General features: G+C 35.4%; 1 protein-coding gene across 1 annotated transcript; it reads right to left on the bottom strand.

Moving 5' to 3' along the window:
• Positions 1-22,181: 22,181 nt before the first annotated feature.
• LOC145063784 (uncharacterized) lies at positions 22,182-22,832 on the bottom strand. The gene has a single exon (XM_079011365.1). It carries the CDS (start codon positions 22,830-22,832, stop codon positions 22,182-22,184), a length of 651 nt encoding a protein of 216 aa, XP_078867491.1.
• Between the last annotated feature and the right edge of the window lie 1,745 nt (positions 22,833-24,577).

A 24,577-nucleotide genomic window follows, 5' to 3' on the forward strand; every position in this document is an offset into this window, starting at 1 on the left:
TTTTCTTGCAAAATACATATATTTAAGAAAATATATATATGAAAGCACTAATAATTTTTTATGTTGTTAGAGCATTTTTTTTTTGCCACTTTTCATATTTTCATTGATTTTGTCACATGATATTTTATAGTTATTTTTAATTAGAGAAATTAAATATCCTCCTAAATTTATTTTTATTATGTTCCTACCATATCAAATGTTGACATGTGTCACATTTAATAAAATTGATAATATTTTAATCTCGTTGTCACCATTTAATATTTATAGGTGGATAGTAGGAATAAAATGTAAGAGAATTTTTAATTTATATTTCAATTAAAATTTTTCTACATGACATTTTGTGGTTTTTTTCATTTTATGAAATTTCACATAATATTTAAATGTAATAGTTATAATAAATGTATATGAATTTAATTAATTGACTTTCCTTTTAATTTTAAAATTTCTAAATTAAAACCTCATTAGTTTCTTTTGTTTATTTATCTAAATTATTTGTTTAGATTTAAAAAAAAAACACATTAATTTTAATAATTCAATATTTTCTAATTTCTATTATAAATTCAAACTTTTAAATGTTTAGAATTTCATATTTAATTTTTTCTTTTAAATGAAATCATGTAATATATAAGTTTTAGAATTAGTTTAAAATAAATATCATATCATTATTCTTTTAACTTTAACCCCAAATTAAATAGAAACTCCAATGGTTAACTTTTTATATAGCATTTTTTTTTTGTAAATTTAACTAATTTATCCCCAACTATCTAAAATGCTTTATAAAACCCTTATAGTTGTTAAATTTTACTATAAATATAAGTATAATTTATTTGCTATGGTTTGTATTAAACTTTATTATGATTTTTAATATATAAACGTTTATAATATATAAACTTTTATATAGAAAAATAAAATATATTCAAAACTTTAGTATAGTTAAAAGGATAATATGACATATTATTAAAAATAAACGGGTTAATGTTAAAACCACGATAGTATATTGACCGTTCAAATTATATTAGTGCTCAATAAATAAAACCAAATAAATTATGCAATCCAATAGAATTGAGTGATTATTTTTAAAAAGTAAATTGCAACTCTTATATTGTTGTCGAATAAATAGTTATGTAAAGATTTTAAAAGTACAATAAGAAAAGAAAATTTTATGTGTAATTCACTCGTGAGAAAAACACCAATATTGTTTTAAAAGCTAGGGTTTTTATGAACCACAAATATAGCCTATGTGTAGTAGCCCACCTACCTCATTAAATATTTGTAAATTGAGATTTTTGAACCCTACATATATTTATGTGCCCCCACTTTCTCCACTTAATGTTTGGTTCCCTAAATTCCATCCACTCAACCACTAGAATTCTCCACTTTAAAAAGTAACCATATAAAATATAGGAGTATATGATTATATTATGTCCTCTATATATATATATATATATATATATATATATATATATATATATATATATATATATATATATATATATATATATATATATATATATATATATATATATATATATATATATATATATATATATATATATATATATATATTATAGCAACCTAGCAAACAGTGATATACAAACTATATTTCATAGTTGATTTTTGTTATGACATTTTTTTCTTCTTAATAATAATTTGAAACCGGAAGTAATTTTGTCATTTATAGGGACGAGACTCGAAAACCTTAATGATCATTGATTGATATAACTTACCCTAAGCTAATATACATAGAAGCCATTGTATATTAAATTTTTCTACCGTATAATAATTATATCTTAGACAAAATTGTAAAAATGGTCCCTGTGGTATATTTTTTCCGAGATTTAGTCAAAATATCGATTTTTATGGTTTCATGGACCTTTTGGTCATTTTTATTTGTAGTTTTGGTCCTTCAGAAAACTAAAATCACTGTAATACCTTTATGTATTTATTTTTCTATTTTTCTTTCATTCTTTATCTATTAAAAATAATAAAAATAAAATCTCTTTCATTCTTTATTTATTGAGTTAATTATTTTATTTGATTATTATATATTAATTAATTTTATTTTTATTATATAATATTTATATATTGATAAATATTATATTATTGTCTTATTAATTTCTTTTAATTATTTTTTTCTTTAAAAAATTTTATTGGATTAATTTTTTTAATTTCTTTTTATTAGAATATTTTTTTTTTATTGGAAACACTACCAATCTGTTCAACTCAATACAATTAGTAGGTACCGGTGACAACCTCATCACAATCCGTCCAAATCCTCTGTATTTGCAACTAAGTCGGCCAGTTTCCGTTACAACCACCACTCTTTGAACCACCGAGAGGTCCTATCCAAACATCCTTGGTCAGTTCCTCCATTCGTTGCTTTCTACCACCTTACGCGATCGCATCATCTTGCCGAAAATCGCCGATCACCGCCTACAACAAGTCATTCTCGACCAAAACTACACTGATCAACTACCCACATAATATACAACAAAAAACTTCATAACATTTACCATATGTTTTTTTATTTAGAGAAATCTAAATAGATGTGAAAATACCACCAAAGTTTATTATGCAAAATAGTTTTTTCCATGTGTTTTATTCAAATGGTTCAACCGGGTTTTTGTAAAAACTGAACGGGTCGTATGGGTTCAGAAATAGACATAACATTGGTGATAGTTGAACCGGTCCTTTCCCCGGTTCCCGGTCAAATCGGTTCGACCGAATGGTTCAAACAGGTTTTTAAATATTGTAAACATCTTTCAGCCGGCTATTCATTATTGACACCGCCCTTAATGGTGACAATGTTAGATCTAGGGTTTTCAAACCACCAGATCCGCCGTTAGATCTTTTCAGGTAGTGCAGGTTTGAAGCTTCGATGTTATTGGGTTATGCATGGGTTGTGGGAGGCAAGAAATTGAGGAACTGACCAGGTAGTATGATACAGTGGCGCAAGGTGGTAAAAGGCAACGAATGGAGGAACTAACCAGGGGTGTTTGGATTGGACCACCTGGTGGTTCAAATATTGATGGTTTTAGTGGAAAACTACCGGCTTAGTGGCAAATATAAAGGATTATGACGAATTATAAAGATGTTGTCGCAGGTGGCTACTGTTGGCGCCGTTGGGTGAAACAGGTTGGTAGTATTTTCGTTGGACCTCCGATGAAGGTGATTAGCGGTGCTCCCAATGATTTTCAACAATAAAATGCGGTGCTTTTACGTATTATGGCGATTTTGCGGTGGAACCAATAAAATTAAACATAATTAGTTTTATGCATTAAAAATAAATTAATAATCCAATAAAATAATATTTGTTAGGAAATAATAAATTAAATGTAATAAACAAATAAAAAAGAATTAATCTAATAAAAATAAATTTTAAAAAAAGTAATCCAATAAAAAATTAAAAAAAGAATTAATTAAAAGAAATTAATAGTATGATAATATATATATATATATATATATATATATATATATATATATATAAATAAAGTTAATTAATATATAATAATCAAATAAAATAATTAATATAATAAAGATGAAATTTAAAAAATAAATAATAATCCAATAAAAAATAAAAATTAATGTATAATAATCCAATAAAATTAAAAAGAAGAATGACAGAAATGATCCTTATTGTTTGGTAAAAAGATACAACTATAGATATGGTCCTATGGGTTTAATTGTTATTTTTAAAAAAATTTAACAACTAAGTGTTAAAGTTAGCGAAATAGAGACCAAAACTACAACTAAACCTTCAAGTAATGACATTTTTTGCTAATAACTTTTTTTGGATCTTACCCACCGAAATTGCCAAACCACAAGGACCATTTGTGCAATTTTGTCTTTATTTTGAAAAGAAGAGTAAATTACACGAATGATCCTATGGTTTTGGATAAATTTACACTTTTGGTCCCTAACTTTTATTTTCAACTCAGACCACATCCCTAAGGTATGATTTTGTTACGAGTTTGGTTCATGCCTCGTATGAAAAAAAAAAAGACTTTTTTGCCGTTTGCTATTTTGTTTTTAATAAATTAATTTTTATTTAGAATTTTAAATAATAAAAGAATAAAATCCATGGGGCCCTTTCCCAACCCACCAAAACATCTCTCTCTCTCTCTCTCTCTCTCTCTCTCTCTCTCTCTCTCTCTCTCTCTCTCTCTCTCTCTCTCTCTCTCTCTCTCTCTCTCTCTCTCTCTCTCTCTCTCTCTCTCTCTCTCTCTCTCTCTCTCTCTCTCTCTCTCTCTCTCTCTCTCTCTCTCTCTCAAAACCACCACTGAAATCATTCTTTTTACTCTCTTGAAAGTGGTTTTCCTATGACATTCTTTTCTGCTCCTACCGGATCATTCACTTTAAGCTTCACAAGAAAAAAAAACTCCCCCAGTAAGTGCATCTTCTACAATCGATCTTCATTCTTTCACATCTCCCATTGTAATTAGCTACAAGACAAAATCAGAGGATGTAAAGACAGTTTCCATGGTTGTGGCTTGCTTGAAATTAATCAGATGCCTCCAAAGCCTGAACATTAAGTGATGAATGTTTAATATGACTTCTGGCGAGAAACAAATTGCAGATGTGTCTCGAATCTGATTTCCATGGAGAAAAAAATACAAATGAGTCTCAAAAAGAAAATGATTCTTTGAACCACAAAATGATTTCACATAATTTCTTATATTCTCTAGGTTTAATTTAAGAACACAACGAAACGATCTTTGAATCTGGGTTGAATTTGATTTTGTTTGGATTAATCTTGAATCCGACCGGCTCTATAAACACAAAAAATAGCCATCAGCCCTAAAAAAACAACCAAAAAAATCAATCGTTCCTATTGTTTTCTTATAATCGATCATCCCTAAAAACACAAAAATAACGAGACCTGTAATTTTGGGGGTGGGGGTTTTGATTTTGGAAATGGACGGTTTTAGATTCGCCAGAGTAGAGAGAGAGAGGAAGATAGGGCGGAATAAAGAGGAAGTTTTAGAAATTGATGGTTTCAGTTTTGATCTCCTCCTCCAAATACGTATCCAGAAAACACAGGTGCGTACCCTTGGAATAAGGTTTCCGGCGAGAGGAACATGGTGGCAGACGAGCTTTCATTGTGTGTCATTATTTCAGGCAAAGAAGGTGAAGGCGAGAAATCATTCTTGCTGGCTAGAAAAGGGAAAACGATAATTAAAATAAATAAAAGGGATTTGATATAAGGTGGGACATTTTAATTACACTTGTATTAACATAAATAATAAAATTAAATAAAAACAAATTATTAAAGGCATAATAGTTTTTTTAGGTAAGGCAAGACCAAGCGGGCAACAAAAACAAAGGTCGGTGACCTTCCGAGTTAAAAAAAATAAGTTAGGGACCAAACACACAACTTACCCCAAACCATAAGGATCATTCGTGTAATTTACTCATAAAAGAAACTTTCACGGCCACCTTTTACTTTCGTTTTAATACTTTTTTAGATGTTAGGAACATTGTTATATACAAGGTTCTAAATAACGTAAGGCGTGACTTGGTGGTAATGTCAAGCCTCAAGCTTTTCCGAGCCTTAGCGAGTCATGACGTTTGTAAAGGCGTGACTTAAGGTGGCAATTTTCTATATAATAAATTTTTTTATATGTATTTTCAGTTATTATTCATTTTTATACACATATATGAGTTAAGGCGGCGTTTTGGCAAAACTTGGCGGTAGGTGCAAGCCTTGGAGTCGTGGCGTGTCATGGCGAAGCCATGACGAGCTTTTTAGAACCTTGGTTATATATGATTTGTCACGTTTTTATATTTGTTTTTATTGCATTTCATTCATTTATTCGGTGAACATCATATCATTATTAGAAATACGTGTTTTTGCGGAACACATTATACTTTAGGGCATTTTTGGTCATTTTTTGTGGGTTTGAAGTGTTTGAGGGGGGTAATCAAGGACCACCATACGATTTTGGATGATAAAAGAAACTATATACATGATTTTTTGTTGGAGATTTTAGTGTTACCAGATATATTGTGTAATTTGAACTAATTGTTAGTGTATCTCACATCGGTGCGACACCGTCTTATAACTGGTTATATATGTTTGAGTCACCCTTCTCTCCACAAGGGCTCTTTTGGAGAGACAACTTGGGCTCCATATATATTTACACGGTATCAGAGTCGACGTCTCGCACCCCCATGACTCTGCATATCCCGGTCTATCCTCATCGAGTCTTTGACATTGAGGGGGAGTGTTATTGCACATCCTATGGCTCAGCATATCCCCGTATATCCTCATCGAGTCTTTGACTTTGAGGGGGAGTGTTATTGTATCCCATATTGATGCGGCATGGTCTTATAAGTGGCTATATATGTTAGAGTCTCTCTTCTCTCCATAAGGGCTCTTTTGGAGAGATAATATTGAGCTCCACATATATTTACATTAATATGTGAGTTAAGTGGTTTATAATTTGTACTATGTATTATGTGTTCGGAGTTTGTTCAGTGTATGTATATATAAGATCGAATTATAATCATGTACGGAAAAATTATGGTGGTCAAAGGGGTTGCACCCCTTTGCAAGATTCAAAGGGCAGATCCCCTGGCGCTTATGTTGGTAAAGCTCGTCAGTTTTGGAAACCATTGAGTAGGCCATTAATATCGTGATTACTTGACTAATTCAAAAGACGACAACCCTCATCCCAACCCTAATTGTCATGTATAAATGTGGCTCCTCTCTTTGATTCGTATACAACCCTTTTCTCAACTCTTCTTCTTATCTGACGGACTCATAATTCTTCAAGAAATTTGACTTACGTTTCTATGCCTAGATTCGTAAGTGTACATTTGGATTATCTTAGATTTGATTTCTTGAACTTCGGGCATAGGGTAAAAATATCAGTTCGGAAAGCGAACCTACATGATCCACTAGGAATCCAAATTTCCACCACAAACCCTTCTAAACCCTAACATTTTTTACATTGGGGTCAAAGTTAGAAAATGAAGAATAGCAACACAAAATGGTCATGTTGAATTTTGCAAATAAATGTCATGCGGTTGTGCTAAGGCAAAGGCTTGACATTTTTCTACGAACCACACAATCGTGTTAATTTTATCATATTAAGGGTAGTGTTGACGTAAAAGTTGCTTGCAATCACCTCATTTAAACATATTTTTTTGGTTATTTTGACCATATGATTCACTCTTAACACAATTTATGTAGCTTTTCGTAGAGATATTTCATATGTTTCAAGCTAACGAACATTATGTTGAGTTTTTATTCAAAAATTGTTTCAAAAACATAAACAATGCAACGGAAGATTTGAACAAAAAAAAATCTTCCCACCAAAGGATCATTTTGCAAGACTTAGAAAGATTAAAACAACCATACAAAGAAAAGTGTTACAACCTTTGAAGACTTTGATTCTCATGAGAGATTGGAAGTTGATGAAGTGTGGCATGAAACTTCAAGGTAGAAGTTCTCTAGAGATATCCACCAACAATAAATCAATTTGATAAGATGCTAGTCTCCTTCTTGTAATAAAAGAATCTCTTAAGCTCTTAAACTCTTAAGATAAAGAAACTATTTTGCCTTAAAAGAGAGTATTCAAGTATCATCTTCATCTTTATGTTCTTAACACTTTAGACAAAAACTAAAGAGAATATGGAGATATGAAGCCACAGATTTCGTGGTTTTCACTTTAAGACCCATGTTGTAACACTCCCAAAATTAAGTCTTTATCCCATGGGTCTTAGCACTTTAAGACCCATGTTGTAACACTCCCAAAATTCAACTAAAAATTTTCATTTTTAATTTAATAATTATAAAACCATTATCTGAAAACATCATAGAATTAACTCATATCAAAAACACTGTATCCACAATCAAAGCATGTCATGATAAAACAATATCAGAGTAAAACTCCCAGAGATCTCATGTGCATAAAATGTAGTGTGATGCGCTCCGATCATTCCGACTCCTTTCCCTTCGAAAACGAAGTACTTGAAACCAAAACTGAAAACTGTAAGCACGAAGCTTAGTGAGTTCCCCCATTATACCACATAATAGCATACTGCCAGACATATACAGGTGCCCGACCTACCCTGTCAGGCATATCTGGGTGCCCGACCTACCTTGTCAAACATATCTGGGTGCTCGAGCTACCCTGACAAGCATATATAGGTGCCCGACCTACCCTCCAGTTTATCTCAACCAGTTACTGGGACTATTTCACCCCTACCACTACCACATAATACATAGCATAAACATACTGTCAATCATATCTAGGTGTCCGACCCACCCTTCGGTTTATTTCAATCGGCTCCAGGGACTATTTCACCCCTCCTACCACTATCACAAAATATCATAGCATACTAGCATATAAAGCATAACAGATAGTGGAATAACAGACAGTTATCACAAAGACAATCGTCTCTACTATAATCAACTACTAGTGGGTCGAAATTGGTGCCTTTGACCCACCTCTACTGGAAGGTAACTCACCTCGAATATCGGAAAGTAGCTGAAAATCCTCGGCTCTGACAATCCACCCAACTCAAACTCCTATATATAAGAGATTTCCTTAATTACCCTTACATACTCATGACCCCTTAAGGGTTAACTTTGGTCAAAGTCAAAGTCAAAGTCAACACCTTGGTCAAAGTCAACATTCTAGGTTGACTCAACTCGCCGAGTTCCATAAATCATAAAACCCTGAAATCGCGATCCAACTCGTCGAGTTCTTTCACGAACTTGTCGAGTTCCTCCTATCAACAGAATCAGGACTTTCCTACTCAGCTTGTCGAGTCCGTACTTGAACTCGTCGAGTCCTTCCTTTTACATAACCGGGACACTTCGACCCAAGTCGTCGAGTTCCTTTATGAACATGTCGAGTTCTTCAGTCTATTAAGCTATCTTAGTGTATTAAGCCATTATTCTTCGAATCTAAGTCCCATATTCCATATCTGGATCGAATACGCCTCTAGGAGGGTAAAGTTTCCGACATTACCCATTAAGACCCATCCTAGAAGAAATGAGCCCTAACCCTAGCTCAAAATGGCTTAGTTCCAACTTCAAAAACCATCAAAACTTCAAGATAAGCCATAGTGTCATAGATCTTGTAAAACCGTACATTTTCAAACAAAATTTTCATTTTTAAAACACATAAAAACTGATGTCATATTTCTTAAAAACTACAATTGTCTCAAATGTCAAACGCAAATCCACAAAAATAAATAATAGTATCCCAGAAACCTTAAACATAGTCTCAAACATATGTATACAATCAAGCCAGCGCCTTCCCGCGATCCTGAGAAGTACTTGAAACACATAACACCCAACACGGTAAACACGAAGCTTACCAAGTTCCCCAAAATACCACATACCCAAATAATAAGCCTCTCGTGGCTATAGCTCGACGTGGACCCTCCGGTCATGCGTCTCGATAAGGACCCTCCGGTCTCACGGCTCGGTGTGGACCCTCCGGTCATGTGTCTCAGTGAGGAAACTACGGTCTCATAGCTTGGGTTGGACCCTCCGGTCTCACAGCTCGGGTTGGACCCTCCGGTCCAATCTCAGTAATTCACAGAATAACATAACATATATCACAAAGAAAAAATCCATTATATCACATAACTCAAATAAGACCCTTCGGTCACTCAGTATTACCACTCAGGTATGTATAGTGAGAAGACTCACCCCGTAAGTTAAGCATATATGTCTCGTACTTGAATCACCGGTTTAGCCTCCGCCTAACATATACCATTATTATCTTTAATTAATAAACGATCCTCAAAGATGCTAGGCTAAACCCACTACTAATTCTCAGAAGGATAAAATACCATTTTACCCTTCCATGGCCTTTATAGTCCATAGTTTGACCAAACCTTAAAAGTCAACAAAAATCAACAGCAGTGTATAAGTTGGGTGTACAACCCCTTTAGGTTGGGCGTACTACTTCTCCATGCATGCATCGGGGATCTTCGACACTATGTTGCACGTACCTAGGATTACGCTCGACGTACGTTCCAGACTTGTTTTTCCCACTCTCTTGGTCTTAATCCGTTAAGACCATAGCTGTACTCTCAGATCTGGACTCACTAAAGGCTCATACTCCATAAAGTTCGTGATTTTAAGCCTTTGCATGGTTGAGAAAGTCTAGGTCCCCAATGACATAAAATTGCTCACTTTATCTAGCTTAGCCCCTTTCCATGTACTAAAACATTATAGGAAGCTTAGTTTTGATGTTATAGACTTAGAGGGCCTTTCGTGCACATAAAGTTTGCAACTTTACTTGGTATATGCACTAGGGGAGGTTGGATCTAAATTTTGTGACCTTAGATCCCATTGAAAAGGGTTGAACATGAAAGGGACTAAAAGGACTCGTCGAGTCCCTTAGCTGACTCGACGAGTCAGGGTAGGGTTTTCCCGTTTCTGAGTTTCAGAATGAGTATAGTGAAGGATTAGGATTTTGGTCTGAATGGACTTCAGCTTTCTGGACATTTGATGAACTCGATGAGTCACTAGGGTGACTCAACGAGTTGGTACGGGATTCAGAGAAATGAACTCGGGAGGAACTCAACAAGTTGTTGGATGCACTCGACGAGTTAAGGTCAACATGGACTCTTGACCTTGACTGTTGACCTCGACTATGACCAGGGTTGACTTTGAGGGTATTTATGGTATTCCGGGACCGTGACAAGTTAATTACATGATGATTATAGGCAGTTGAGTTGGAGCAGCATGTGGGATATATTGGATCTTAGCATGTCAATTCAGCATCTGAGAGGTAAGTCTTCTCACCATACCAATGGTTCTTAGGCACCAAGGCTGACCTATTTTATGATATGTGGTACACTAGTTGTAGTAGAGATATGTGGTGTGATAGTTAGCTATATGCTAGTGATTATATGATATTTTCATGGAAGAGCCCGACGGGAGCCCGTAGCAGTTGGGAATAAGACCATGTGGGGGAGCCCATGGCGCATTGGAGTAAGACCTTGGAGGGAGTCCACGACATCCTTATATGTTGATGTATGAGTTATGTAGTATGATAGATACTTCTATGAAATATGATATGCTAGTTGATTATTATGTTATTGCATGGAAGACCTCGGAGGGAGCCCGTGACAGTTGGATATAAGACCATGTGGGGGAGCCCATGGCGTTCCAAGGTAAAGACCATGGGGGAGCCCATGGCATGTAGGTAAAGACCATGGGGGAGCCTATGAATTGAAGGTATAAGACATTGGGAGGAGCCCATGACATCCTTATATGATAGTATGCATGGCTTATGTGATTTGTGTAGCTGTTATAGCTAATATGATATGTGTTATGTGGATTGTGTATGTGGGGTCTGCTCTGGGGGGCTCACTAAGCATTAACTTATAGTTTGTGGATTTGTTTCAGGTACATATGGGTCCAAGGGCAAGGGCAAGGCTTGATGGCGTGGCGTGCACTCTCTCAGACATTTTTTATGGGACACTCTGATGTTTGGAAATAATATTGCTATGGATATGAATTTGAAAAAATTGTATTAAGATTTCACGGTTTATCGAACGTGTTTTGACTATTTAAAAATGAAAATTTTCTTTTGAAAAATTGGGTTGTTACAAGTTGGTATCAGAGCCTTGGTTAGACGGATTCAGGCACACCCTCGGGTGTATCGGGAGTCAAACTAAGGAAATGGTAAAATTGTTTTCAAAAGTAAAAATTAAAGTTAAAACTTTTAAAGAATGGAAAAGAGAAGAGTGCAACACGTATGATCGACCGAGCCAAGTAAGTAGTTCCCCAATATATTAGCCATGTTATATTGATGCTTGAGCTATGACAATAGTATGGATCTTCTTATGTGTATGATTTTAAAATTGTATACGTTAGGAGCTTATAGCTTTAGAATGATTGATTTGACCTTATTTCCTGTACCTCGTCTGGTTGTGGTCCTAGGGTAGAATCCATTATTCGAAAGTCTATTTGATCATTTTATGTGTATAATTTGCATGCATAAAGGCAACCGGTTATGATTGGTATGATTGATATGGGTAGAGCAAATCTTAGGGTCGCCTAGGGTTTGAGATATGCAGTAGTCTGTGGGATATGATTTATTTTGGGACGAATTGGAGTTATCAGGTAGAGCCATGGGGAAGGTACAGGTAGGTGTGGAAGATAGTATTGGGCCCATACTACTGAAAGCACAGGACCTGTACCCGAACCAGTGTTAGACCTGGAAGCTCTAAGGAGGACCGGTGTGGGAGGATCCCCTCTATATACATCATGACCATTATGTTTTATGGTATTGCAGTACAGTATGGTGGTGTGATGACCCGATATTTCAAGTCAATATAATGACCTAAGTCAAGTATTGGAATCTATTTGTGAATTAATAAATAAATAAAAATAGCGTCAGAAATGAAATGTTCAAAAGTCTCAATTGGGATACATGAAATGATAGAAATCGTGTCAAGGTTTTCAAAAATATAAAGAACACTCAAATCCGAGTTATAACGAAGAAGTTATGACCAATCAAAGATCCGCGTCAAAACCGGTAAAACATTGTTAAGCATAAAACACGAAATTTCAATAAAATTCTTTTTAGCCTTAGGTATCTAAATGAAAGTCGTAGATATCATTAAACCGTAAACATACATAAAAAGAACGTCCAAATCCGACTTTGTACGAGGAAGGTATAATTTTTTTAAGTTTCGGATACATCAGTAGACAACTAAAAACTCGAAATATAGATCGAGCGACTTTTAGCCGACTCAACCTAAACGAGAATTGAAGATCCCGTCAATAGTAGTACAACGATAAAAAGACAGACGAAATCGGAAGTCGGATGAAGAAGTTATGGATTTTTAACGGACTTTTCCAGTCCCGACCTGTTAAAAATATAATATCAAAAATAAATCAAAATTAGCCGATGGAGTCTAAACGAAAGTGGTAGAGCATAATCTCACCTACACATGGATATAAAGAACGTCAAAACCGGAGCTCTTATGCGAGAGATATGAATTTATGAAGTTCGGGGCACGAACTTCCACATCTGTTAGGATTCACGTCGTGAGTCAAAGGAGGTTCACGACGTGAACCAGTGATAGATGTTTACCAACAGTCGGGCTATAAGATGTCGAGTCTACGAACTGATCATGACATAATTCATGACGTGAACTCCAATTTTTCACCCTATAAATAAGATGCGAGACTACCGATTTTATTTGCCAATTTACCACTTCTCTCCCCAAATTTCTCACTTTCTAGCATCTTGAGACTACTGGTGGTTGTCGAGGCCAACACAAATAATAACCCTAAATATTACACACTAAAATAGTGTATAGTGGTAAAGGGATCGAATCCACGGAGATTGGTTCAATTTATAACTCTATGAAAAATCTCTTTGTAAAAATACTTGTAAAATGACAATAAAAATAAAATGGGGGGTTTTGTTGTTTTGAAATACTTGAAACAAACTAGAATTAACTATGATTTAAATAGACAAATGCAACAAAAATAAGAGTTTGATGTAAAATCAATGAGGGAAAGATGGTTGACTTAAAGTTTCCTCACTTTGACTTTTGATGAACATATCATTAGAATCCAATGGTGCAATACTTTGATTTAAATCCTTAATTTGGCTATAGTAATCCAAGGAGCGTGAGATTACCTAGACTTTTCTTAATTGTTGAAATGGCTAGAGAAGCTCACAACAATTTCCTTAGTCAAAGTCACTAATTCCAAATAGCATGTAATTAGTGAAAGTCAACTAGCATTAAGAACCAAAAAGTCACCAAATCCAAGAGGGGTCAAATGCTTTCACCACCATGTTGGAGGAAATGTTTTTATGATTGTGTGAAGCAAAAACAACACAAAAATCATTTGTTGCTTGCTAATTTGAGGATCCTTTACTTAATCAAGAAATTAGCCAACTAATCACCACAAACACATTTAAACTCATGAACTAAAACATACAAGTAGTGATAAGATGTTAAAACACAAAACATTCCCATAAAGATTTAAGAACATGTTCATGGATTCTTCAACATTCAACAAAAGTTCAAAGGATTAACCAAAAGTCAACCAAGATTAGTTTAGCCAAGCATGGCTAAACACAAAGAAACAAAGTTAGAGAAATTTGTACCAAACATTAAGCAAGAATCAAGAGGTAAAAATATGATGTTCTTCAAGGGTTCTTGGCCTTCAAAAGTCTCCAAAACTCCAGAGAGAATCTTCAAAAATCGGATGTCCAAGAGTCTCCAAAAGATGGGCACCAACCTTCCTCAAATAGCTCAAAAGAAGAATTTCCGAAACTGCCCCTGCAGGAGGTTGCGCGACCCGCGTGCTGTTGCGCGGGTGGGTTGCGCGGGTGGTCCCTGGATGTAACATCTTTGAGGTTTTGGGCCTCCATAGCTTAGCCCACTTAGCCCAGATCGAATCCAATCACCTCCTAGCCCATTTTCTTCAAGTTTTTCTTCATTTTAAGCCCAATTTGATCTCTCCAAATCCTCCAAAGCTCGTGCACTCTCCCGATTAAAAATCTACGCACGCTTGAATAAACTCCCGCATCTTGCAAATTTAAAGTTTATTTCTCTCCAAGCCTTCAAATAACCATCAAGCTCGCTCCATGCATCATCTCCACAATCACCAAGCCTAACATCATTTGTGTCTACCAAATCTCATCGCTTCCCATACGTCCCGAACACTCCCGCTCCGCTAGACCCGAAAACCTGCAATTATGCTCACAAGATTCGAAAGTACCCGAAATAGTCATAAAATAACAAAGGGGAAAATATGCATGGAAATTATCTAAATTATGAATGAAATATGCTAAAATAAACTATAAAAAGAAGTAAACAAAACTAACTATCAACTACCCCGACGCCCTGTTTACGTATCCAAGCTCCGACGAAGGTTCGAAACTCCCGAGAAATTTTCCACTTTCCGGTCGAAGTGTTGCCCGAGAAAAGTCTCGTTTTCTCCAAATCATCACACTTACCTGATGAGTTCATACCCCAATATTTTCATGTCTTTACTACATTTTAGAGGGAAAAATACAAGTGAAACGCAAGAAAAACTTATGTTAAAATGCAAATTGTTATATACAGTTTCTAATGTTTTATCTAAATTTTGTGTATAAATGTTAAATAAGTAAAAGGGAATATGACTAATTAAGGTAATTAACTTTTTGGTTTGTTCACATGTAGGTACTATCTTTTTTTGTACACCTCTAGGTAACAAACTTTTTGGAACTGTTCACATATGACCATTATGACCTGCTGTAGCAGGTTACATCCGGATACAATAGGTCATAATGGTTACATGTCAACACTTTCAACAAGTTCGTTACCTAGATGTATACAAATGAAAATTAGTACCCAAATATGAACAAAACCAAAAGTAAGAGTAAATTACATGAATGGTCCCTGTGGTTTGGGGGAATTTATGTGTGGTCCTTAACTTATTTTTTTAATTCGAATGGTCCCTACTGTTTATTTTTGTTGCGTTTGGTCCATTTCTTACCTAAAAAGACTATTATGCCCTTATTAATTTAATTTTTTTAATTAATTTTCTTATTTATGTATTTTTTTATATGTTTAAAAAAACTAATAGACGCTACATATTTGTATCTTCTCACCATCCCATCTCTTATCATCCTCAACTTCTATTTTTTTCATCTTTAGTGACATCGACGTCTTCACCATCCATTCTTTTTCGGTCCTTCAACTCCAGCGAACCAACACCACAACCTACTAAAGTAAAGAGACAGTGGGTTATGGTTTTGTTCGCGAGAGTTGACGGACCAAAAAAGGATGGTTAAGACTTCCATGTCACTAAAGATGGAAAGAAAATAGAGGTTGAAGAGGATTTGAGATAGGATGGTGACCGGTGGGACCTAGATGAAATTTCTCAAATGTGGTTTCAGGTTTACGGTGAAGAGATACAAATATGTGGGGTCTATTAATTTTTTTTAACCATATAAAACAAAACATAAATAAGAAGGTGCAGGACCCCTGATATGTTGGGGTGAAGTTGGCCAGAGGGTCATGAGGAGCACCGAAGTGGTGCTCAAGACGACCGAGAGGATTCACCAGGTTCGGAGTAGGCTTCAGACTGCACAGAGTCGGCAGAAAAGTTATGCCGACAAGCGACGATCAGACCTGGAGTTCCATGTCGGGGATATGGTTCTCTTGAAGGAGTCGCCATGGAAGGGCGTCATCCGATTCAGGAAACAAGGCAAGTTGGGCCCCAGGTACATTGGATCCTTCAGGGTTCTGCCCCGGGTGGGCAAGGTGGCGTACCGGCTGGACCTGCCATCTGAACTCAGTCAGATCCACAGCACCTTCCACGTCTCGCAGCTGAGGAAGTGCCTAGTGGACGACTCAGCGGTGGTGCCTTTAGAGGATATTCAGGTTGATGACAGCCAGAATTACATTGAGCGACCAGTAGCAATCATCGACCGGAATTCGAAGGATCTGATGAACAAGAGGGTGGAGCTAGTAAAGGTGCAATGGCATCACTGGAAGGGTTCGAAGTGGACTTGGGAACCGGTAGAAGAGATGAGGGAACATTATCCCGAGCTTTTCCAGGAGCGAGCGGCAGACTTCGAGGACGAAGTCTAAAATAAGTGGGGGAGATTTGTAGCACATGGTTCCTGGTATGTATTTTAATCTAAGTATTTTTGCATTTTTAGCTGGGACTTGACGAGTTGTAGGCCTGACTCACCGAGTAGAGACAAGATATCGAGCACGTTTAAGATGGCGACTCGACGAGTCCATATCCTGGACTCGGCGAGTCCGCCAGTCTAGATGAAACCCTAATTTCAAGGGTTTGCACCCTATTTAAACATCTTTTTGTGCCTCATAACAGCCCCCATTACGTCCAGAACACCCCTCACAAAGCCCTAGCCCTTCTTTTAGTGATTTGAGTGCTTTTAGTGCAATTCTTTGAAGTTTTGAAGAGAAGAAGAAGGTAGATCAAGAGAAGAGGAAGAAGATCCAGAATCTTTGTGCCATTTCAGAGCTTCTAGAGGTATTAGACTCGAAATACTCTATGTTCCTTCATTATTATCTCCTTAAGAGCTTAAGATAGCCATTTTAAGGCCTCTCCTAGTCTTGATCTTTGAATAATGAGCTTATAGTGTTAAGGGACTTCAGATCTAGGCATGATTGAGCTCTAGGAGCTCGGATATATTGCTTTTATGAGCCTAACTTGTGTATAAGTCCTAGATCTACTCTTCTAGTCCTTGTTAAGCCTCTTATTTCCCTTTTGATGCATGAATACATGTAAAGTTGGAAACTTTACGTGTAAAACCTACCCTAAGAACCCAGATCTATGAATGGAATGCATTGGATTAAAGCAGAATCGAGTATATAGTAGTTGCATGCATGCGACTCGACGAGTCGTTCATCGGACTCGACGAGTCGAGTCGCGAGTCCCCGATTTTTCCCCTTTCGAGTTATGCCGAGTGGGATCTGTGAGCTATAAGTGGACTCAGTGAGTCGGAAGCCAGACTCAGTAATGGAGGGACTCGGCGAGTCCAAGGCAATCTTCTTGCCTCAAGAACAAACTCGACGAATTGTTCATACAACTCGGCGAGTCACAGACCAGAGTGGTCATCGGATGAAGATGAACTCGGTGAGTTGTTCATACAACTCGGCGAGTTGGATGAAGGACCATTGGATATCTATTTAGAAGGATAACTCGTCGAGTCAATGCCTAACTCGACGAGTAGGGATGGGAGTGAGGACAATCGACTGGATAAGGACTCGACGAGTTAGCGAGCAACCTCGGCGATTCGGGTCAACTGGAATTTGACTTTGACTTTGACTTTTGACTTGGTTTAGGGTAAAAGGGTCATTTTACCCTAAGGACAGTTAGCACTGTTTGATTGAGTGTTTCGTGGGAATTATAGCCGGAGGATTTCCGGAGCAGCAGCAGCAGACATACAGTTCCCGCGCAGATCAGCAGCTACTTCGAGTTGAGTTGCCTTCCAGTAGCGGTGGGTCTACGGCCACAATGCCGGCCTACCAGCAGGAGTTGTGTGTTAGATGATTGTCTTTGTGATATCATCTAGGTTTGCTACTACCTGATATGTTATATGCTAGCTTGATGTGTTATAGTAGTAGAGTTCGGTTTTTAGGACCGAAGGGTAGTCAGACACCCCAGACACGTCTGACAGTATGTGATGTCATGATTATATGCTAGCATGATTTGAGATATGTGTTAGGGGTAGTAGGAGGGGAACAGTCCCCGAGTTCGGTTGTTAGGACCGAAGGGTAGTCAGACACCCCAGATATGTTTGATGGTATGTTATGTTATGATATGTGATAGTAGTAGTGGTAGGAGTGAAATAGTCCCTGAGGTTCGGTTGTTAGGACCGAAGGGTGGTCGGCACCCCAAAATGGCCGCACGGGTAGTGGTAGGGGGTGAAATAGTCCTTGAGGATCGGTTGTTAGGACCGAAGGTGGTCGGCACCCCAGAATGGCCGTACGGGTAGGACGGCACCCCAGAATGGCCATAATGGGTAGGTCGGGCACCCTAGAAATGTCTGGCAAGTATGGTATATTAAATGATTGTATTGTATGATATATGATTGTATGGTATGTGGTACAATGGGGGAACTCACTAAGCTTTGTGCTTATAGTTTTCAGTTTTGGTTTTAGTTACCTCTTCATCGAAGGGGAAGGAGCTGGCGCGGTAGCGGCACATCATACACAAACACTGTTTTCCACCTTACGAGATTGTTCTGGGATTTATACTCTGATATTTAGATAAACTCGTATTCTGGTTTCCAAACACGTTATATGAATGCGAAATGATTTGATCAGACAATGTTTTATTTACAAATGTTTTCCAAAGTATTGATTTAAAAATGAAATTTTTGGACGTGAAAATTGGGTTGTTACATTGATAAGATTAGAGTATTGGATTAAACCCACGCTCACTTGGATCACTTCATGGATTTATCACGAGTGATTAGTGAGAAGATAATATTGTATATTCTTGAAACCGAGACGTGTGAGTTGTTAGTTGTTGGTCGGTTGCACATTGATAATAAGTAAACGCACCAATAACTTGGTGTTATAAAAGTTATTGTTGTGTGTGATTCGATTAGTAAATGCAAGCGAGCATTTGATTCGAAGTTTTTCCATTCCTTTTACCCAAAGTGGGATAAAAGCGATATCTGTGGGCCCCTCGATGATTTAGTGATGACATCTAAGCGCTTGGCCAAGCCGGGACTAAATTGATGTGTTCAATTGTAGTCTGTTGTTAGTTGTCATAAATCGGAAGTCGGGAAACAGTATAGAGAGAATGATTAAAATTCATGTCTTATGTATATACGAAATCTTGAGAATGGAGGAATATATGATCCCTTATCTAAAGGACACGCTATCTAATAAGATCATAGTTGACAACGGCTTTTGAAAGCTACGATTGCTGATCAGGTTCTAAAGTCATACGAAAAATAGTTATTAGACTTATCCAAGTGGGAGACAGTTGGATTAGTGTTTAAGTCCATAACTATTTTGGTATGTACTTGACCCCATTATGAGCATGGTCCTTTTGGGTTGCCTTCACCATAGCAATATGTAGGATGAATTAATGAGAGAAATGTTTAATTATGATTTATTAATATATTATAAGAATAATATATTAAAGGAGAAATCATATTGTTTAATTAATATTAGTCAAAAATTATTTGATAATTATTTTTGTGGCTAAAAGAGATTAATTTAAAATGGGGGACTAGACTGCAATTATTGGATAATTGAGTTATTGGGCTGAGGAATGCTAAAGGAATAAGGGGTGAACGAAATTATGATGGGAGCCCATCATATTTTCGTCCATGGCCTCATCCAGATGGTTCCATGGGCTGCTTAGAGTTTAAGCTGTCCATTAGGGTTTTGACTGAAACCCTAGCAGCCCACACAAGTATATAAAGGACCCCTTAGGCCCCAAAAACGTGTACAACTGATTCCTTAGGGTTTCTAGATGTTTTTGGGTGCCTCCTCTCTTCTCCTTCTTCATCTAGTTGCTTAGTGGTGTTTGTGACTCCATTAGAGGTGCAACACTTGAGGCACTAAGCTTTTGAAGCCAATCCAAGCAAGGAATTGATTGTTATTGCAATATAACAATCAAAGGTAATTACTAAACCCTTATTTCAGTTCTTATATGATAGATCTAGGGTTTATAGCTTTGGATATTCAATTGCATGTTCATTAGACAAACTAGATCCAAAAACTATTAGGGTTTGCATGTACACCATAGGAATGATGTTTTGCTCAAATATCATCATATATATATATATATATATATATATGATGTTTCTTTGATGAGTAATGATGCTATTGCGAGAGAGTATAAGATGGCGCCACATAAAATGAAAACATTTTTTCTTGGAGAGCGACTTTAGATAGGTTGCCGACCCGATTTAACCTATCTAAAAAGGTGTGGAGTTGCAATCTATTCTCTGCCCGATTTGTAGTTTGCAAGATGAAATGTTGGAGCATGTTGGATCATGTTTTTTTCTCTTATGACCTGGCGGTGGATGTTTGGAATGTGTTTAAATCTGGTACAATATGGTATGGTCAATGACCTTCTTCAATAGTGAATAGTTGTCTTGGGTGGATGACACTTAATTAATGAAATAAAAGTTTGAACTTGTGGGTTTAATTATGTGTTGTTGTTGGAAGTTGTGTGTTTGATCAGGTGTTGGTAGATTCAGAGATATGAATAACGTTGTGTTTGATTCTCATCAAATACGTAAAACTAATATTACAAAAAGTAAAAAAGTTTTTTTTAATTGTTTAAATATAAAAATTTAATTGTAATGTTTTTAGGATTAGTCGACTTAAAAATTCATTGTAATTTTTAGTCTAGTTCTTTGCTAGACTTGTGGGTTCAACATAAATTTTGTTGTAAAAAAAGACATTTTTTTTATTGCAAGTACAATTTAACATTTTGTTGCTTAAATTAGTTTTTGATTTACTCATTATGTTTAGTTGAATCACAACAATTGGACTTTGTTTTTTGAATTTGTGATTCGAGTAATTATGTGAAGAAATTATGTTAGATATTTTTTTATGTTTTATTTGTATGAATTATTATACTTAATTCCATATTTTATTTGAAAATATGTTAGATTGTTAATAATATTAATCACTTTGTTAGTTTTTCTAATAGTGTTTTTCAATATTCAAAATCTTGATATAGTTTTGATTCTTGGTAACAGGAACAAATAATGGTGTTGTGTTAAAAAACCAATCTTTCTATTCTAATAAAATAATAAGTTTAATCTCCTATTAACAAGTGACATACAATTAGAACTTTTCATTAATGTTATATATTACCTATCATTAATTATTCATTTCAAATTTCAAATTTTAAATTTCTACTTTAATTACATTAAATTAATAATTGATTATCCATTTCAAGTTTTAATTTTTAAATTTCTCATTTTAATTACATTAAATAGATAATTGATTCATCATTTTAAATTTTCTCACTTTAATTATATTAAATTCATAACATTATATTGAAAAATAAAATAAAATTAATACAGATTATACGATGATATAATTTCATGTATTTATTTAAATCAACGATTATAATTTTATATAACTAAAAAAATCTCTTGAGTAATAATTTATTTAAAATAATTGATTAATAATTTTTATTTTTTAATATAAAATTTAATTAATTTTATAACTGTGGTTTTCACGGGTTATAAACTAGTTCCATTATAAATTCATACAATACGATTAAAACATTATGAACGACATGAATGTTTGTTGTAACCGACACTTTCATCATCTTTATTACATTGTGCACATTAATATTAGAACTGCTAGAATTTAGAGTTGCATGGTAGGTTTAACCAATAGAGCGCACTTGTTTTTTTTTTTTTTTTTTTTTTTGGAAATGGCAAATAGATTCATTAAAAAAAAAGTGCTACATGATTAGCACGTAGCTAAACATGAGCAAATTCAAGGAGTTAATGAAAGAAAACAACAATTTAACAAAATGGAGATGTACACCAATTTATCCACCTTAATTTTACATTAGAAGTTCTATATTTCAACCATACATACGTTTGGGAAATCACTTCATCCGCTATCTTTGTTGGGTTTGTGTGTATCTGTCTAAAGATTATATTGTTTCTTGCCTCCCATGTGCACCATAACAATCCGTAGACTATTGCATTGATCCTTTTTTTCTATCTTGGGCAATTACCCCAGTTTGCTGCGAAATTGATCAAATCTGTCACATTATCGAACCGTATAGCAGCAAATGTGCACCATTTGAAAATCCACTTTCGAGCCTCTGTAGCAACTTCACAATTGATCAGTAAGTGATCACTTGTTTCTTTTTCTTTATTGCAAAGAGGGCACATATTTGATTGAGTCTTGATTCCTTTTGATTCCAGGTTTGTTGCAACCGGGATTCTATTTAACAATGTCCTCCATATAAAGCATCTTATCTTTAATGGGACAACTTTGGACCAATTGATGCACGTTCTATTGTGAGATGTATAGGCCCTAGAGTCGATCAATTTCCTTAGAGTGTTCACCGTATAATTACCGTCTTTGCTCCATTTGAATCGAAAACCATTAGCATCAGGGGACAAATTAACATTACAAAGCATTGAGCACAAGCTTTCGAAATCACTTGCAACCTCAGTATCCTTATGTGGTGTTTTCCAATTCCAATTAAAGCCATTTGTGCTAATCCTATCAGCGATTGAACAAAGCTTAACTTTCTCCAACGCATAAAGACGGAGAAAACATTCTTGGAGTGTAAGCGATCCACACCACCTATCCTTCCAAAATAAGAATCTTGTGTTTGAACCTGGGATTATGATGAACATGGCATGATAATTAACATCGAATTCAAGGAGGGATATGATAGCTTTTGCTATGTTTCACCAAGCTCCATTTGTTGTTTTCTTTGTCATGCAAGTGACAGGTTTTTTGTTCAAGTTATGTATGTAATTAATGCAATCCTTCCATAAACTGTCAGGCCCTGTTTTAAGTTTCCACCACCATTCTGTTAGTAGTGCTAGATTTTGTGCTGTTAATATCCCAACTCCTAGGCCACCGTCAGTTTTGTCCGCTACAACTTTTGACCATGATACCCAATGTATTTTAGATTTGGTATCATCACCCCCATAAGAACCTTCTACGTAGTTTCTCTAATTCTTCAATGATCCCCTCTGGTGCTTTAAAAAGTGAGAAATAGTAGGTGGGGAGGCTATTAAGAACGGACTTGATTAGAGTAAGTTGACCACCAAATGACAATGTTTTCGCTTTCCAAACCGATAGTCGTGATTGGAATTTGTCAATTATCGGTCTCCAATGCTTTTTTAATGCCATGTTTGCTCCTACGGGAACTCCAAGGTAAGTAAACGGGAACGAGCCTTTGAGACAACCAAGCACTTGTGCTTGATGTTGAAGATCTACTTCTGGAATGCCAATCCCAAATAATCGAGATTTTTGAAAGTTGACTTTTAAACCCGAGCAAATGTAGAAGCATTTTAAGATCCTAGCTAGGTTTTTAATGCTCGAGATATCCCATCTTCCTACAAAGATTGCGTCATCTGCATAAAATAGATGTGAAATGGAAGGACCATTGTTTGGTAATGTGACACCCACAATAAGTTCTTTCTCCAAAACTATTTTGATAACTTGGTTTAGGCCTTCCATGGCAATAATGAAAAGAAAAGAAGACAGAGGGTCACTTTGCCGAACACCCTTGGTGATAGCAAACTCTTCTGTGGGAGCTCTGTTGACAAGGACGGAGGTTCTTGAAGATATAAGACAGCCATGTATCCAACCTCTCCATTTATTGTTGAACCTCATTTGCTCCATTACCGAATCTAAATAAACCCAGTTTACCGAATCAAATGCCTTTTCAAAATTTTTCTTTTGGATTACAAAAATAGAAGAGTTGTTAGAATAGAAAAACATCCCGCGTCAATACAACTCATTTTTTTAAAAGATTATTGTACCATATTTATTAATGGTCATAAGTCGAATCATGTTAAAATGTAACTCTCATGTAGGAATGTGTAACATTATCTGAATTTAGTTTCATTATATTTCATGATTGTCTTAGTAATTTTCGCAATCAGCTCCCATTATTTTGTTTTATTTTAAGTAAGTATCATATTTTTAGCTGAACATTTTTATTATAACTAGGTGTGAGACCCATGTATTACATGAGTGTATTTAAAACAATTAAATATATATAAACATTTGAAAATTTTGAATTTATAAGAAATATAAAATTATAAGGAAAGTCTATTAATAGAATTGATATGCATTTATTATTAAATTTAAATACCATATGGAATTAATAAAATAAGAAAACCACAAAATTACATGTGGAATAAAAATTAATTCAAAATAACCACAAAATAACATGTGTCAAAATGAATGTGAGTATGACAAGTGGCAAAAAAAACCTTCATTTATTAGAGAATATTTGTAAATTAATATCCCTAAAAAGACGAATCCTTCTTCTATTCATGCTCATACGAGTTGTTTGTATGTTTAAGCTTGTTCATCTTTTATCATTATTTGATTATTTGATTATTTTATATTGTTGGATTTG

This window comes from Lactuca serriola, chromosome 7, assembly GCF_051521515.1.
Source record: "Lactuca serriola cultivar US96UC23 chromosome 7, Lser_US96UC23_V15, whole genome shotgun sequence".
NCBI lineage: Eukaryota > Viridiplantae > Streptophyta > Magnoliopsida > Asterales > Asteraceae > Lactuca > Lactuca serriola.